Source organism: Sylvia atricapilla, chromosome 5 (genome assembly GCF_009819655.1).
Source record: "Sylvia atricapilla isolate bSylAtr1 chromosome 5, bSylAtr1.pri, whole genome shotgun sequence".
NCBI classification, from domain to species: Eukaryota; Metazoa; Chordata; class Aves; order Passeriformes; family Sylviidae; genus Sylvia; species Sylvia atricapilla.
The window spans coordinates 35,497,990-35,516,197 of NC_089144.1; the positions used below are offsets into that span (position 1 = coordinate 35,497,990).

Consider the following 18,208-nt stretch of genomic DNA (forward strand, 5'->3'; position numbering starts at 1 on the left):
TACTAGAACTCTTAAAAATTTCAAATATCCTTGGGATGTTCAAACCAGCACGGTTTTATTGCTGTGACTTCTGACTGTGTTCCAGGTCTTGTTGAGCAACTGCTTAAAAAGCCACCCAGAGATCTGTGCTGAGGTTGTACAGCTCTGAGTGGACAGGTGTGTGGGAGAGTGTGGGCAAGTGCCTAGGACACTGGGCACCTCCAACATTTTGGAACTTCCCCCTTAAAAAGGGCAGGATGCAGAAAAACTGGGAAAATACTTGGGAAAAGGATGCCATCAGCCTGGCAATTCCAGAGACACAAATCACTGCAACATGCTGGGTCCTGGCCAACCAAGCCCAGTCCAACACTGTTCAGGATCCTCAAGGGAAAAGAATCTCCCTGGATTTGATGACGAAGTGACAGGCACTGCAGCTGCTCCAGTCTGGCCCCAGGCCCTGCAGCTGAACCAGAGCACCAACCCCTGCCAGTATCAGTCACCCCTTTTCAGCAGAAGAAATGGACACAAGAGAGCTTGTTCAGTAAAGGAGAATCTTTTGAGAAAGGAAGGAAAATTCTAAAAACTACTGTTTATTATTAAACTTTTCTTGTCCCAACCCATGGATTTTACCTTCTTTCCCATTTTTCTCTATAACCCAATGGGAAAGGGAGCAGTATTAGCAAGTGGCTGTGTGGTACTTGGTTGCTGACTGAGGTTAAACCACAACACAGAGGGCGAAGAACCCTCAGGAGGGAAAGGTTAAAGCTGCAGTTATTACCAAAAGTAAGTGCTGAAAAAATGTGGGCTATTTCCACATCACATAAAATCACAACAAAAACTTCCTCATGGAACCTAGTAGAAGCAGTCCTTCTGTCTTCCTACTCATGCTATATTAACTCTGGTCAATACAAGAGAAAACATCACTGCCCTCAAGACCCATTCTTAGAAGTTACTCAGCCAGTTTTCTCAAACTGACCAGAAAACCTAACTCCAAGGGTCACAAATGAAAGCCAGATTGACAGATGTCATGAAAATAGAGAAATAGAAATCAATAAGGATAATTATCTCATGGAGCAGCTCCTCACAGATGACCTGTGGCCATCACATGGTGTGGCAGCAGTGAGAAATTACTTAAAAATCGTTACCTGTTCCAAAGATACAGAGTTTTTCCCAACTCACTCTGAAGCAAGTCACTTGTGTAACATCACTGTATTTTCTGTGCTATTATCTGCTACATCAGGCCTTCCTGACTGCACTGAAAAACTTCTTCCCATTTAATCATTATCAACATTTTACTGAGCCATCAGTCACTTCTGCCAGTACCCCAGGTGCAGCAGTGCAAACTTTATGGTGGCATTTTATGTTCCCATTAACAGAGAACAAACAGACACATTTGTAATTCATTGCTAACAGCTTTACAAGGTTTAAGTTTCAGTTACAGGCCATACTCTGCTTTATTATCTGCTACTCTGGTAGGACAATAACAAATAGTTGCATGCAATAAAAGAGAAAAGTAGCAGTTAACGTTTATACCCTCTTTTAAGCCAAATTTTTATTTTGGGCTCCTTGCAAACATTAAGCCTCCTTACAGACAAGGGTAAGTTGACATTCCTGCTCTGTTCTGGAAAACAAACCTTTTCTGCGAATGCTTCCTTTTTGACCACTCCTTAAAATCAATGATAGGATGCTTCCCAATCTCGGGTGAAATGGCAGGTCATTTAAGGACACAGTCTAAATTCCCCAGGTTAGATGCAGCTAACTGCCCCGTAATTCTGAATGACATTTAATGGGATGTGAACTGAAATTATCTGTGAGGAGGAAAGGGGTTAGTCAAGGTCTGACTAGCACAAGGAGAGATTCAGGCTCTCCAGGGAAGTGGTGGAGTCACTGTCCCTAGAAGTGTTCAAAAAAATGAGTGAACTTGGCACTTCCTGATATGGTTTAGTGGGCATGCTGGTATGAGGGCAAAGGTTGAACTTGATTTTGCAGTTATTTTCCAACCTTAACGTTCAATGTGAGTGCTCTGGAGCCTCACAGACATAAACTCATCTCACAGAACACTTATAGCAAAATCCAGGAGAAAAGGCAGCCAAGGAAAAACACCCCATCTTTCACTATCAACACAATCTTGATCTTGAGTATATTGTGAAAGTGGATCCAAACACACAGTTGGACACAGCATCAGGACACTGCAGGATTGCAGCACAGACCAGTGAGTGTCTGGGGATTTGGGCTGTATTGGGCTCTTCATGAAAGGTGCAGGATGTGGGAGTTTTCACAGCCCCTTTTCAGGTAGCTCATCTGAAGATTATGTGAATTTCTAATGTTTGGTGGGATACTGCCAGGTTGAGAAGTGAGCTGCCTCTTCGAGTCGTAGTAACTGAGCAGAGCAGTAGCACTAAAGCTGCACAAGCAATATGCCTGAAGGATTTTGAAAGCCCGTTCTACACCTTCCCTTCTCAGAGATGAGGCGAGGTCTCAAACATCGGCTGCACAAGATCAACACACCTCCTTTGCCTTCTCAAATTAAACCATCCATTTTTCTGTTTCTGACAACCATCTGAACAAAAACTTACACAGAATTTAAAAAAACCCCAAACCTAAAATATAACTTTCATCCAGAATTAATAAAGCCAGGCAGGAAGTCTCTATCAGTAACTGCAATTAGTGCACTGACTATATAAAACAAAAGATGAAGTGGGCGAACACCTCAATAAAAACATTAAAGACACTATGAAGTCCATAGCTAGTTCTTCAGCTCTTGTACATACTAAGGTAAGAAATATTTACAAAGTTAGGAAAGCACAAAAGATCACACACTCACACCTCTGCCTTGGCCAAAAATGGTCAGAAAGGGCCAACACTGCTGGCCTGGCCCTGTGCTTTTTATCCTTGACCAAGGGAGCACAGAGACAACTAGGGTGGAAGGTGAGGTCGATAAAGATAGTGAAAACACACAGGTTTACGTACACTAGGAACATGACAGCAGCACAGGATCACTGAAGCTGGAAGTGATCTCTGGAAATCACCTGCTCCAAACCCCCGCTCAAGCAGGGACATCTACAACCAGTTGTCCAGAACCATATCCAGGCAGCTTTTTGATGTCCCCACTACCTCTCTGGCCACCTGTGCCAGTGTGCAGTCACTTTCACAGTACTAAAAAGTGTCTCCTGACATTCACCCACAACTTCTCAAATTTCAGCTTATACCAAATAGTTTTAGCCCTGCCATTGGGCACCACTAGGAGCTCAACAGCTTGGCTCTTTCATCCTCCTTTCGTACACATTGAGAAGCTCTTCCCCTGAGATTTCTTCAGGTTGAGAAGTCCCACCTCTTGCAGCCTTTCCATAGATGTGGGATGTTCATCCATTTATCTGTGTGGCCACTCAGTGGGCTTTCTTCAGTAACTCCATGCCTCTTTTGAACTGGGAAGCCAGACATGGAGTACAGGACATGGACAATGGCCTTTGCCACAGGTGAATGTAAGAGCACTAGCTGTCCCACCAGAGCTAGCAAGCACTAAAACAACCAACACTGAATGAGATTAGTAGATTCAATGTAGACCTACATGAAGATAAACAAAACAAATACTGATTTCCATTTATTCATCCTAATAAACACAGCTGAATGTTTTGCTCATGCTGGTGTGCCTTTGCAAGAGCCAGGAAATGAAAAATACTGTAGTGGGAGTAATGCGGTGCAGTACTATTAAAGATCTAGACTTTAGTTTAAGTCTCTGTGGAAATAAAGACCAAATAATAAAACCATCCTTCATAAAGTAGCTGTTCTGAGCATGGAACAAGTAGCAGCATAACTTTATGGAATAAATTACTGTGCTTTCCCCTTATTTTTCCTCTTAAGCAGCTTTAGTAGTTTGCTTGAATTACTGGAATTAGCCTTTTATTCGCAGTTCGTCACCACCACTGCTTGTAGAACAGAAGTTCTTAGGAAAGATCACAAATTTGAAAAACCAGTATGTAGATTAAATTAATACCCTTGGTAAATTTAAGGCTTCCTGATAAATAATCAATGAAGTTTTGCAAATGACAGCTAGAAATCCCCTCATTTCTGGAACAGAAAGCCCTCTTACTAGAATATGAGAACCTGGAGAGGAGTCCATGCTATAGGCAGGCCTGTGGAAGCACTAACTCCTTCCTGGAACTTCTACATTACCCAGCAGTGCATTTTTCTTCTTTCTAATATGAAAAAAAAATAATTGTGCTGCTCTAAAGACCATACAGCTTCTTCATACTTTTTCATTTCAGTTGCTAAATTAACAATTCCTATTATGATCAGCACTTTTATACATATACATCAAGCAAGATTGGGTCAAAAGGCCACATGCATAAACCATGAGTATTTTAATCAGAACAATATGGATTAAGGCCAATGGAAATCAGAAAGCCTCTGCTTCCCCCTTCACTATCTCCAAGTATGCTTAGAAGCCATTAAAACAGAGTATACATGATTAATCCCTGATGAAAATTAAAGCCTAATGTCTCCTTTATAAAGGTCTTTTGCTATAAAGTCACTGTACAGCAAGGCAAGAAAGGTCACCAAGAACAGCTCTACGTGCAATACAAGAGTAAGGTATTGTACACGGCAGCATAACAAGTGCTCTATCCCTTGACAGCTTTTCCATTTTTGATAGCAGAATAGGTAAAATGGTATTCCACTAAAAAAAACCAGTTCTGCAGAAAAGTATCAACTGCTTATCTGGAAAATTTTGAAGAAAAAACTATGAAAAAATATTTGGCTAATCTATGGAAGACAGCATTCATCAAACTCAAGGGGGGTTTTAATAGAAAAATTAAATACTGCACTTGTGTAATGTGTGTCACATGACATAACCTACTCCAGTAAAGAACAGGTTTGAGTCAGTTTTCCAATACTGATTATGTAGTCTGCAGTTAAACCTGGCCATTAAAGTACGTACTTGAAATTTTACATTTAAGCATGAATTATAAAATTAAGTATGAATTGTTTAGAATGCAGAAACACTCTCCCTTCCCCTGCATAAAAACCAGTATTTCCCACTTTTTCCTTCTTTAAGAGAGCTGCTTCATGCTTAGCTTCAAATAAAGCAAGAAGTTTGAAAGTTACTGGAAGCCATTTGTCAGACTAGTTTGCCTCACTCTCTACCATGAAGACTATTCATTTACTGGCATCTTAATGAAACACCTGCAATGTGACGGGTACTTGAGCCACCTTTTGATATGACTTGGCACCTATTTCATCTCTTTCTACAGCGTACACGTAGCAACTTTGGAAAGTGGGCCTCATTTCACTTAGGTCAAAAAAGAAAATATAAAATACATTTTCCTTTACTGAAGTGGTAGTACTGATAGGAAGAGTAGTTATGGGACAAACAACTGTGTACCTGAGGCAAGGGGATGAAGAAAACCCCAACGGGACAGTTATTCTATATCCACAACAGGCAGCTCAACAGTGTTTGCTTATCTCTTGATCAAAATAACAAAAGACAACGATTTTTTTAAAGGTCAGTTTGTACTGAAAATACCTCTGTAAAAAAACCTGTAATAGCCCAAAGTAGTACCAAAACAAAAGAGATAATATTTATCTTTCTTTAAACTGTTAAACTTTATTATAAATTAAAATTTCTTTACAAAAAATTGCACATAATTGACCACTCTTAGGTTCTGATGCACTGGCATTTGCAAAAGTTTCTTTAATCTTCAAGTTTAATAGTCTCTGCCATGAGTCCAATGCAGAAAAGGGCAGTAAGCAACCCTCTTAGAGCCTTCAAGTGCAAGAAGCATACTTGTGGCCACGGCAGTTACACTTTCCTTAAGAGCGGCTGCTTTTGTTTTAAATCCTGTAATGAAAAAGTCTCAAAAAAGGTTTAAAAAAGGAAAAACCCAAAATGGACTAGTTGCTTTTTACTGTAAACACAGCCCAGTAAATTAATCCCAAACACATATCTCTCAGGCATCAGCGAGAGTGTCAAGTGAATCAGGAACAGCAAAACAAAGAAAACAGTAAATAAAAAGAAAACATAAAAAAATAAAGTCTGTCATTTTGTTTAACTATACTTACGTAGATGATGTTATGAGAATCTGGCAGGGCCCAGAAGCAAGGCCAGACAGGGAGTTCATGTTTCCAGAAGAAGGTCATGTTAATTGTTTCCAGGTTCAAGGAAAGTAGACTGGAGACTTGATATGCTCAGCAATACTCATCTGCCTTACATAGATCTTAGGGCATGGATCAGCCTGAAGAACCATTCAACTGATTTTGGCATTTTATAGGACTTATGGCTGACCATACCAGCGTTCAGTGATTCTTGTTTTCTGTTCTGTAAGTGTTTAAATTTAAAAGCTCATCTAGGCTGACTCCAACCTCTTGGCACTTGGAAACTAGTTTTCTCAGGTTATCAGTTTTACCTCCTCCTGATGCTTCAAACAAGAGTTGCTGAAAGAGATGGGGAAGCAGATATAAGATTTAGCCAGAGCCTGAGCATCACCACATCTATGGATATGGGATATGCAGAGAATTTATATGAAACCTCAAACTTAATCATAAGGAGAAAACATTACATCTTTCCACAGTGTTGCACATAGAGGTAACTTCTGAAGGGCTCTCTGATATAAATGATGGACCTGTAAAATAAAGGCAAGTATTAAAAGTCAGCACGATTTCATGCACTCAAAATGAATTATGTGAAGCACAAAGATCTCTTGCAATTTTTAAAATAGTTTTGAAGTCAAGTATTAAACTGTTACTAAAAGCAAAGGCAAGTTTATGTCTGACCTTAATTCTGACCCTTGTATGAACATGATTAGTTACATGAGGACCTGCTACTTTTCTTCACAAGATTCTTGCCTCATTCATTGCACAGGATGGAACACATTCAGGGAAGGAAGCAGCTTACTGAGTATTTCTTTCACCACACAATATGTAGTCTCAAGTCTTGTTTATTGCATATCATCACAATCCTGCAATGAAAATAACTGTTTCATGGGCTTTTTTCCTTCAGCATCTATCTGTCTATCTATGCTTTAACAATCAGTATGAGTCTTTGCAACTCTCAAAAAAATGGTTTTACCATTTTATGGTTCAAAATAGAGGACCAAAATATTTAATACTAGTACCTACTCATGTGTCCTGCAACTACTGGTCTCTTAAGTCCCAGCTTCAGAGTCACTAGGGGAGGTATTTGCTGGCATTTTAAATACCACTACTCATTTCTATATTCTTTTAACAAACCTTTACCTCTTAAGGAAATAAATGACAGGTTCTCCAGGAACAGGAAGTCCAGAATCTGAATCACAATTCAATTTTAAACAAATATCCTCCTTGTTTACTATAAAATCCAGTTATCTGGAACAATCCCTGATTTGTGTAAACAGTTTTAGGTGCTCACTACATCCCAGACCGAGACCCCTACAATAGCATGTGAGACTTCTCCGCACTGTGTGTAACTACTTCAAATGATTTTACCACATACCATATAATTAGTGAGGTGGTTGCAGAAGAAAACCACAAGATTTCTTCTGGGTGTAATCCAGCTACAATGTTTCACATATGCCTTCATTTGAATTTGTTAATTTTCTTTAAGCACCCTCTTTTTTATGCATTTGACATATATTTTTCTAACCAAACAAATCAGAGTTCTTTTCAGTCACCAGCCTTACTATAGGCAGTGTCTTAGGATGTAGTCCATCTAATACAATGACTGAAGCAGGGATCTGTGACTAATTACAAGATTACACCAAACCATCGACACAGAGACAGAATTAAGGTGGAATACGCAATCCAGCCTTTGATATCTCCTGACTTTGAGCTATTTGATCTAACAAACCAAGTAACTCTGCTTAAGGGATGTTCTTTTTAAACATTCTAGGAGACCATAAAAAAAAGGAAAGAAAACACTTCATATGTCTAACAACAGTCATGCTACCCTTTCTGGATCAGTTAAAGCTTTAATATTGATTCAGAGGAAAGACCACTGACAAAAAAAGGATACTAAGAGTAAGTCACTGCAGATGACACACAAAACCAGATATAGCAGAAGAGTAGCTCAAATACCACAAGCAAGTGATTAGTCACAAAACCAGGGCCTCATGACAGCCCTCACCCTCAAATACACAGCATCTTTTCACAGGTAGAAGAGTATTTTGAAGGTGACAGCAACAATACCAGGAAGATCATGCTGTTTGGAAAGTGATGCAGTTGCTGTGCCAGAAAAGCCTCTTCTGTGTTTGTACATAGAGTGATATTTCCCTACCCTAAGTACTAATAAGTAAACCTAATATTTTTGGAAAAAAAAATTTTGGAAAAAAGGAACTGGAATCTTACTTGTGGTCAGAAACTATGAAAACTCTTTCCATACACTAGTTTGGCAGACCCACCCTTCCAACTACTTCACAGAATCAAAGAATGGCTTGGGTTGGAAGGGACCTTATAGATCATCTAGGTAACAAACCCCCTGTCATGGGCAGAGACATCTTCCACTAAACTGAACCAGGCTGCTCAAAACCCCACCCAGTATGGCCTAGAAACCTCATCCCTGGAAGGGACCTACAACTTCTCTGGGCAACCTGTTCATGTCTCACCACCTCACAGTACAGTTGTTTTTCCTAATATCCAATCTATACCTCCTTTCAGTTTGAAGCTATTCTCTCTTGTCCTAGTATGACATGCCCTTGCAAGAAGTTTCTCTCCAGCTCTCTTGTCCACTTGTAAAGGTAGTCATTAGCATCTTTCCAGCACGAGTCTTGCCTCCCTCTGCTAGAACTTAAAAACAACAATCTCCTCCAAGTAAAAAAAAAAAAAAAGGAGAAGAATACACCTTCCCAGTATGGGGAAAGGTACACAGAAAGAGCATGCACTCATTATATAATCCACTCTACCTCAACTGTCAAAAACAATTCTCACACTAGAGGCACATGTGTTTATAAACTAGAGTATTTCAACTAACTAGAAATCTTGGATTTACAAGATTACCATTGCTTTTGATAAAGCCAAGGTATGAGAAGTTTTACAGAATTTCATAATTACTCATTTTAGTATACTGTGATGACTTACTTCTCTTTGTCCCATTAGAAAGCATTCGGCAGCAATGGCTCTGAGGGAAAGAAATATATAAAAACATTTATTCTTGAATTATTTTAAATGCCATTAATGGCAGAATACTGACTGTGGAATGGAATTACTAATTCCTTGTGAAGAAACTAGCTTCCAATGAGGTTAATCTATTGTGAAAAGATAAAAATAGCCATTTTTTAAAAACAACCTTACATGAGCAAGACATTTCAGTGGTTCCCCATTATGAACAAACACTGAAGAAAAAGATCAGTTCAGCATCACTGGGTAATGGAGAATACTGCTATTGTGATATATAAAGGGGAGGGGTAGAGAGGGGGAGACAGAAGTCAATAGTTGAATTTAAAAAGGCAACTTGTAAATACATCATTTATATTTATCTGCATAATAGCCATTCACTGAAGTTTCCCCAAGAGGGAAATTTCATTTCCTATTTTAAAGCGACAGTATCTCTGTCTGCTGTAACGAACAGTTACTCTCTAAATAAGAAGCTGATGAACGAGAAGCTTCCAGTACAAGCCCAATTGGAAGGACATTTCAGATTTACCTTTGTGAAGTAAACCTTACAAACAAAAGCAATAGCTATGAAAACAGATGTATGACTGTTGCATTACATTTTCCAGATGGCCAGGCATGTTGGGATATTATATGTAAACATCTTGGCTTGCAGTTTCAAAATCTGAACATTGCTCTCCTCCCAGTATCGCAGAAGCAGTCTGTAAAAGGCATTCATGAGAAAGGAACACTGCTCTAATCACTTGGAACAGAAAAGCTACCCAAAGACACAAACACATTACACAAAATATATTATACCTAATCTGAGTCAAGAGCTGCAAGTAGGAAAAAGCCCAAGACACCATATACAATCTCGATTTGATCGTGCTCTCAGAACAACAAGTTAAGATACACTTTCAGAGAATAACTAAGTGTGAAATCAGAGAGAAAACATGATCTTGGTATTTTACAAGTGGATTCACTTTTAGCATGCACCAAGGTAACTGCACATTTGAAAAGAGACAAATTAGTTTTATAGTAATGGGGCTAGGGATACTGTTCAGTCAGTTCTCCTCACCCATCTCATGCATTATCAGCAGTGTCTGAGGGAGCTGCAAGTTCCATCTAGACAGAATTGCAACTTGGTTTAAAATGAACCCATTCAACTTCATGTGCCAAAGGCAGGTGTGTCACACTCTCCCCATGCCCACCACCACACATGAGCCTTGCTTTGAGTTCTCTGGGGTCACTATTGATGATGAACAGCGTTTCAGGACTTTTCAATATTACTCAAATATTCATGCATTCAGTGCACCTGAACAAAGTAAAACACAGACTCTAATCCCAGCAGAGCACATTTCAAAATACTGTTCAAGAAAGAGCCAGTGATATGTTTAATATGTTTAAATTATGTTTTATCATTACCAAATAGATGTCAAGTTAGCCTTAAGCTAGCACTGTTCTAGACTGGTATATCCCTTTTTATTTGTTCTCAAACTATACTTGTAATAGATCAAGTAACAACAAGATTTTAATATGTATCTGACATTTCTCTACCCACTTGAAATTTTGACCATTTGTCGTCAGCATGCACAATGCAGAGTTAATTTCTGTATAATTACAAACTGCCTTTAGATAGAACAGAACACTGTCAAATCTAAGACTGAGATGACGTCAGAAGGTACAGTGTGCCTCAAGCAACATGAAGTAACAGAGGAATAGTTTTACTTCTGTAGTAGAAAGTAAATCATGTATATCTTGCACAAAAAACAATAGTTATATTAACTGTCTGCCTTAATTAAAACTGCTTTTACATACCTCAGTGCAAGTCCAGGATTAGTAGGCATGGTAGAACAAAACCGTTCCAAGGTTTTGGAATGCTGAGATTTTGGAATGCAGCTCAAATAAAAAAGAATTACCTGTAGAATTTGAATTATAAACATTAATCCACTTTATAGGTCTTCTTTTGCTAAGAATAATGGCATGACAAACTATGAACACTATGACTAAAATGAGTTGCCACCTTCAGACCTTATCCCTCAAGGGTACAGAAATTGATTTGTGTAGTATGAATTTAGTGTTAAGCTGCTAGCACCACCTATTTTAGTCCTTCTAGCTTGCATTCAGTGTATAAAGATAAAAGCACTGTTTGTTAGCAAAATGGGATCCTAATTTCTATAAGCTTTATTCTGTCTGTGTAAGTGCTCAACTTTTTCCTACTTTATTTCTTCTGTTTCTCAACCATAATAATTTCTATGATCAAAACTGTTTCCATCCACCAGTAGCACAATTCTGAAGACCTCTCTTGTGTAACTGTATCTTCCTTCCCTTAACTATTTTCTCTAGAAAAAATAATTTTTCATTACCATCCCATAAAGTTTCTCTTTGCATTACAAGACCTTTATTTGAAAGGGTCACGGCTAGATACGCTTCTGCTCAAAACACTATTTATACTCAGATACTTCCTTCTTTTTCTAGCTCTCAATATACTGTTCATATACTCAATATATGTTCATATACTGGTGCTATACTTGAACAAATAAATTACAGGTACCTGCTAACAGGTCATCAGCCTCTTTGTTTAACTAAAACTGTCCACAGACACATTTTTACCTTATTATGAAACTCGTAATTGGTCCAATAATCAGCAGTACTAAATGGAATTGGGTATCGTGTGGGGACTGTCACCAGACATCTGTTCACTAGATCAGTAAAAAGCTTGAATTCTTGAACTTTGTTGGTGGATTCAACAACTTTGCTATTGAGAAAAACAAGGTAACTGGAAGGAAAAAAAAAAAAAAAAAGAAAAGAAAAAAGATGGTTCTGGTAGTGTTCACTCACTAGTTGAGATTAATTAACTTTCTTCCCTTAAGAACTTACTCCAACCAAATGTTCTGAACAGTTTCCTGCTGCATCACTGCCCCCAGAGCTGCTTCGTAAGCATCCAGTGCTTCACCAACACTTGCGTGAAGAGACTGGCACAAACTGTTTATATAAGAAGATAAAAACTGTTGTTTGTCATGAACACCGTATGTAATTACACATTAAGAGTAAGACACAATTAAGAATTTCCCATTCTCAGATGCAAGGAAAAAACCCAGTTGTTTTCAGTTTAACAGTATCATGGACTGATTTATCAGTCAATTTATTAGAATGGGTATGTCTCAAAAGCAGCTAACAAGGAATAATAAAATTACCATGAAGTTTAAAATGCAACCCTTAAAAATAAATTAAGCATTACAAACTGTCTTCTAGGGTCCTAAAGTATCCCCTACTAATCCTTCTAATAAGAATGCTGTAATTGCTACAGAATGGAGACAAGTCTTGAGTTTCCATTTGGAAAGTTCCAGAACAATACATTTTAAAGTCCAATTAAAGCCACTTGAGAAATAGTATCAATGTCTGGCAACAAAGTTAGTATTTTGAAACAAATATCTGGGGTGGAACAAAGGTCTGAGGTAGAAACATACTGATTGTGTCAGAGGAAAATAAAAACTGATAAGAAAGGTCAAACCCCCCCCCACTTAATTTTGTTCAACAGCTTCTCAAAGAAACATACAGCTGGACCAACACACAAGACCTCGAAGACAGGAGCAGACACATTCTTAGATTAGGACACAGTGACAACTCCTTATTTCAAAGTGTAATGTAACAATGAAAATAAGGTAAGACATTCAACAAGTAATGGGGGGCAGGGCTGAGACTCTAACAACCTCATAAAGGAGTATCCAGAAATATATAAAGTAAGCTAGGGCTGACCTTGCTACAGAACCCTCCTGACTAAAGTCACAAAATCAGATGCTGATTCTACTTCTGCTTTTCCCAGGAATTATGAACTATATCACCTATTTGCTACTCTCTATAATATAGTGTATATATACATTTGTGTGCAAATATACAGGTGTGCACACAAATTATCTTTCCGAGTAAAACACAAGACCCTTAAGGCTTTGCTCATTTCAATCTATTTTCAACTGGTAAAAGCGAATTTTTATGTCTTTTTTCCTCCAGGTCTGACGAAAGGAAATACAGATACACAGGCCCAGACACCTAGATACTGCAGCAAAACTCCAACAGAGAAACACTCAATTATTAGCTCTGAAAGTAATTTAGGTACTTCTTCCAAGAACACTTATTTTCCCTCTTAGAAGCAAATGCTAAAATACAGGAGAATCTGAGCTTATGTCAGGGTACTTTTATGACTGAATAGTGACCTCATGTGTCTTAGTAATAATACTTCTACTGTGTAAGTGCCAAATCCAAAATTGAGCTTGTCAAGACATACTTCTTTTTAAAAAAATTTAAAAGCATTTTAGTTGGTAGTAATAGAAAATGCCAAATAAAAAAAAAAAGACTCACCCCATAAAGAAAATCTTTATATACGGTTTAGATCAAATTTTCTTTAGAACCATACATTTTACCTGTAAGTTGTCAACTAATTAAAAACAATAAGCAACACAACAGAAGAAGTTCTGAGGATTCCTCACTCAGTATGTGAAGCAATATCATCCTTGCCCTTTTAATCATCTGAGAAGCCAAACAGCTACTTGTGAAGACTGTCAAATACAGACTATGACATAATAAACTTCTTAAACAGCCTAAAGCACCTCAGTAACCACAGTTAAGTAACTAGTGTAAGTTACAGATAACTAATCATGTGGTGTTCTGGCAATCCTGTACACTGCTGCTATCAAAAGGAATGATGGAAGAAATAGAAAGATGCAAAAAACAAAAGATTGTGTACACATGACAAAGACATGTTCCCTTACAACCTCTTGCAGAGGAATAGGTCACTCTCCTGCATTACTTTGCTGTGAAGCTCCTCCACGAACAGCTGAAACAATGAGTCAAGGAGCTGAGGAGACCAGGACTAAACAGAACGGAAACTTTTGTAAAGTAAAACCATTATAAAAGGGAAACAACCAAAAGCCAAGAGAAAGAAAAACACTAATAATATAGCAGCAACCTAAAACAAAAGTAAAACAAACAAACAAAAACATTTTGATATGAACATACCTATTATCATTTCCACAGGTCAGAATTTCTGAAAGATTTCTCAAGTGGAAAAATTTAAGCTGACATGCAACTCAGTTTCATAGAATTATCTCCATTGTGCAGCAGGGCCAGTAGGTCCTCTAAGGACTGACCAATCATTTATTCAGAGAATCCAAAGTGATACACCCTTAGGCAAGTAATGAATACTCTGCTTTGGAAAATGCAATTTACTCAGACACAATAGCTGTTTCTCAAAAATTCCTGGGAAAATCTCACCAGTAGATCTGCCACAGATACGGGATTTGCTGGTTAACAACATCATCTGTAAGATGTTCTTTATAGAGAGGTGATGTAAAGTCAATGGGCATTGGAAAATTCAAGAGATATCTACAAGAGAAGAAAAGAATCCAGACATTCAACCTGCTTGCTGTTTCATTTTTAGAAGTTCATGGCTTTATAAATTAGTGTCTATGCAAAAACAAGTGTTTATCTTATAAAAAATCACCATTCACTGAAGTTTTGGCAAAACATGCCATGGCAAAAACAGTTTAAATTTAGAAGTTCTAGATTATCACGTAATTCAAGAAAATATCAGAACTGCCAAAATGTAAATTTGAAAAAATCATTTCAACATACCTTAAGAGATCCATGGGACCATGCTGTTGGCATGTAGTCTCAAAGAAAGCTGCCAGAAAATCTCGCAACAGTGGAAGAATACTGCTTGACCTATCCTGTTTTGTTGTTTGGGGTTTTTTTAAGAAATGAAAAATATTAAAATCAAACATCAATCTGAATACAGTGAGACTAATTTAAGCAAAATAAATAACAAGTGGTGTGTCTATCTCTGCAATGCTCCATTGTCTTCATTCTCTCATGAATGAAGTTTAAATGAGGCAGTTAGGAGTAGAAAGAAGAATATTACAGGTCATACTTTTACTTCGTTATTTTTGATTAAGGATATTATTGACACTGAATTAGAACAACCCAAATTATAAATCTATGATTTTATGTAATTGCTAAGATTATCTCTTATGTCACTCTTCTTGCCAATTGTACTTTTCCTATTTATAGGAAAGCGTACTAGATACTACAAAAATATGACTAAATTGAATAAATTTGGTAAGAATTTTAAACAACACACTAACCCCAAACTTTGCGGCTAGCAGACCAGCAAGTAAGTTTTGAAGCAGAATATTACCTGTGAAACAAGAAATTTACACAACCGATAAAAAATTTCTGCATTCTGAGGGTTCTTCTCAAAAGCTCCAATCCACACCTTGTGGGCATTTTCGCTCTGCTCCATCTGCAAATACAAGGTGGCCAAACTCTCCAAGAGCTGACAGTTGTTAGGGCAGAGCTCCAACAAAGATCTACAAAGTTCTGCTGCAGACTCCCACCTTAAAACAAAAGTGCAAGTCAAGTTTAATAAAAATAAAAGAAAATAGTTGAGTACTCCAGTTAAGAACGTCTTGAAACAACTTACCTTTCAAGAAGTTTCAGCAAAGCTATCATGTTTCTGTAGAGAGGAAAGCTGATAGCTATTCTTTTGTCAGCCTCAAGGCTTTCATCAGTACATGTTTTGACTGCATCTTCAAAACAAAAGTAAAAACGAAGCCTTTACACCTCAAACAGTGTCAAAGTTATGTGAAGCCTTAAGATGATAAAGTATCTCCTTGGACATGATGAAAATACATATGCATGAAAAGATATTTCTGCATGTGCTGTTTTTGTAAATTATTAGAAATATGTGATCATCTTTGGAAAAGCTCCCTTTACTTATCACCACAGTACAAAGTCAAATCTTTCAGTTTCATCTCTTACTCATTTTAAAAACAGGCAACATCTTACCAATGAAACATTAAAGCAGTGTTACAGACAGAACCATATCCCTAGATTTAAAATCACATTCCAGGATTTTCAGCTGAAAATAGCTGCTGAAAGCTATTGAAGCAAAAGCTCACATAAGATAATATTTTTCTCCTCAGCATAATAAAAAGTCACCCAACAATGAACACCCCATTACTATAGCTAGACTGCTTTCACTCACACAACTGGGCTACTCCATTGATCCTTAAGAATTTCAACACTGCCTTACCACCAGCAGCATAGGTATTTTCTCAGGGGCAACTCAATACTGCTGCTAGCTAACCACTAAATACTGACATTTATAAATACAATATAACAGCATTTCTCTGCTACTATGAAGTATATCTCTGGCAGCACCACCATAAGCTAAAGACTCAATTTCTCCTAATATCTTCATTTTACATTTTAAAAAATGTATTCTATTTACTTAAAACTAAATGTATTCTATTTACTTAAATTAAGATATACATATGCATTGCTTGGGCCCTTTTAAGGAAATACACTAATATTCCAGGAAAGTAACTTTCCAAAGAACACATCCCTACCGAAGCGAGAAATGCTAAGAAGGAGTGACAGCCGAAGCCTGGCTTTGTGCTTGCAAAAGCCCAAGAAAACTAGAAATCTTGAAGACCAACCAGTGGCTTGTGACTGTTTCTCTGAACTACCATATTCTGCCAAGATAAAGCTGTGGATTGAAACCAAAGATGAAAAACTCAGTGTATTGGTTAAGCACCCAAGAATGTGGATTTCCTATTCTGTTCAAATCAAAAGGCAATATTCACTGGATTAATTCAATGGGTTAGCAGTCATCAGCACTGCCTTGAAATTCCAAAGTTGAATAATACTTCTTGAATTACAACGTGTGAAGAATGTATTAAATATTCACCACCTTAATCTTACCTTCAAACATAGCTAGAAGTGTATCAGGATCAGTCTTCACATCTTGAACTGTCTGCCACGGTATTAAAAATGGCTCTTTGTGCACAATCCTTGAAGGACTGACATTAGCTGGATCATAGAACTTGACTGGGAGAACACCAAATTCAATTAGATGTATGTAAGCCAGCCACGCCAAGCAACGGTCACTTGCAGTAAGGTGTTCTGATATCTTTTCATTTGCTGATTTTAAAGCATTCTGTAAAGGTTAAAAGAAATTACATTTCAACCACAAAGTCTTCAAGATTTAAGAATGGGAAAAGAAAACAGGTAGAGTAGGGTTTTAATATTCTGAAACCTTTTCCAGAGAGAAGACAGGAAGTAATTCTCTATGTAAATCAGGATCATATTCACCTTACGTGAATGCGTGGCTATTCAAACTCTGCAGTTTCTAGTAAAAGGTTCAGTAAAACTGTAGAAGACTTATTGCAAAAAGAGAGAGACACTTTGAAAACATGCATCTCCTAAACATGTGTTGATTCCATTTTCCTGCTTTATTCTCCTATTACTTCCAGTTCCATGGAAGTAATACAGTAGCTCTATATACAACTCATCTACAACCTGGATTCAACTTAATATATATCCTACTAGGTTTTCTGCATTTAGGGTTGTTTGGTTTGGGGTTTTTATTTATTGAATTCTAGTTATAAAACTACTAAGTTACACCTATTCAAGTCTACTGAAAGGGCCACCATCTCCAGACATGTTTTTAAAAATGTTTTGGAAACCTTACTGAGAACAAGGATACTATTTCAAATTTTTCTACTAGTCATATGCAAAGATAGTCTAGTCCAATTAAACTAGCAGATCCCAAATAAAATAATTAGAACATGCAACTAAAAGTCTAAACACAAATTCCTTCTAAAACACAACAGAACCTCATGGCTAGTGATGTGCCAACATTTTTCTGGACAAACACAGTATGATCAAACAATGCATTTTTTCAAGAGAATGAATATACTTGCAAATTTATGCAAAATTCAGCAGGACACATGTTCTGAAGTTGGTGAAGAAGCATTTCACTTATTCACTCCACAAAATACTTCAAAGAATAGCTTTCAAGTTTTCCAGTACATACTGCTATTTACTCTGAAGTAGCAGTTACTTTGAAATTATTTCTCTAAAATACAATTAAATAATATCTTGCCATGCCATTCTTCTGAACTACACTTCAGAATCATCTGGGGAAAAAAGTTTGACTTTGTGACGGTGCTTTGCAGAAAGGAAGGGTAACCAACCAGTGTTATTCTCCCTGGATTCTCTCACTGGATTTCCACGTTGATTTGACACAGTTTTTTCTCGCTCTGTCCTTTTTATTCATTCAGAGTTACATTTCTCAACACATCTGGGGAAAGCCAGCACAGCACTGTGCTTT

General features: G+C 37.5%; 1 protein-coding gene across 5 annotated transcripts in view; it reads right to left on the minus strand.

Annotated features, from left to right (window-relative positions):
• Positions 1–5,555: 5,555 nt before the first annotated feature.
• The window catches only part of ZFC3H1 (zinc finger C3H1-type containing), a 40,659-nt gene continuing 28,006 nt past the window's right edge, over positions 5,556–18,208 (minus strand). For all 5 annotated transcript variants that reach the window (XM_066319177.1, XM_066319176.1, XM_066319175.1 and 2 more), the window contains exons 24-35: positions 16,798–17,032; positions 15,515–15,620; positions 15,230–15,428; positions 14,668–14,762; positions 14,308–14,418; positions 11,917–12,021; positions 11,650–11,815; positions 10,855–10,955; positions 9,657–9,758; positions 9,025–9,064; positions 6,534–6,596; positions 5,556–6,408 (exon numbers count right to left, since the gene is read on the minus strand). In XM_066319177.1, the coding sequence (XP_066175274.1) occupies positions 6,271–6,408; positions 6,534–6,596; positions 9,025–9,064; positions 9,657–9,758; positions 10,855–10,955; positions 11,650–11,815; positions 11,917–12,021; positions 14,308–14,418; positions 14,668–14,762; positions 15,230–15,428; positions 15,515–15,620; positions 16,798–17,032 (1,461 nt within the window). In that variant the 3' untranslated portion in view covers positions 5,556–6,270. The remainder of the gene's footprint in view (positions 6,409–6,533; positions 6,597–9,024; positions 9,065–9,656; positions 9,759–10,854; positions 10,956–11,649; positions 11,816–11,916; positions 12,022–14,307; positions 14,419–14,667; positions 14,763–15,229; positions 15,429–15,514; positions 15,621–16,797; positions 17,033–18,208) is intronic.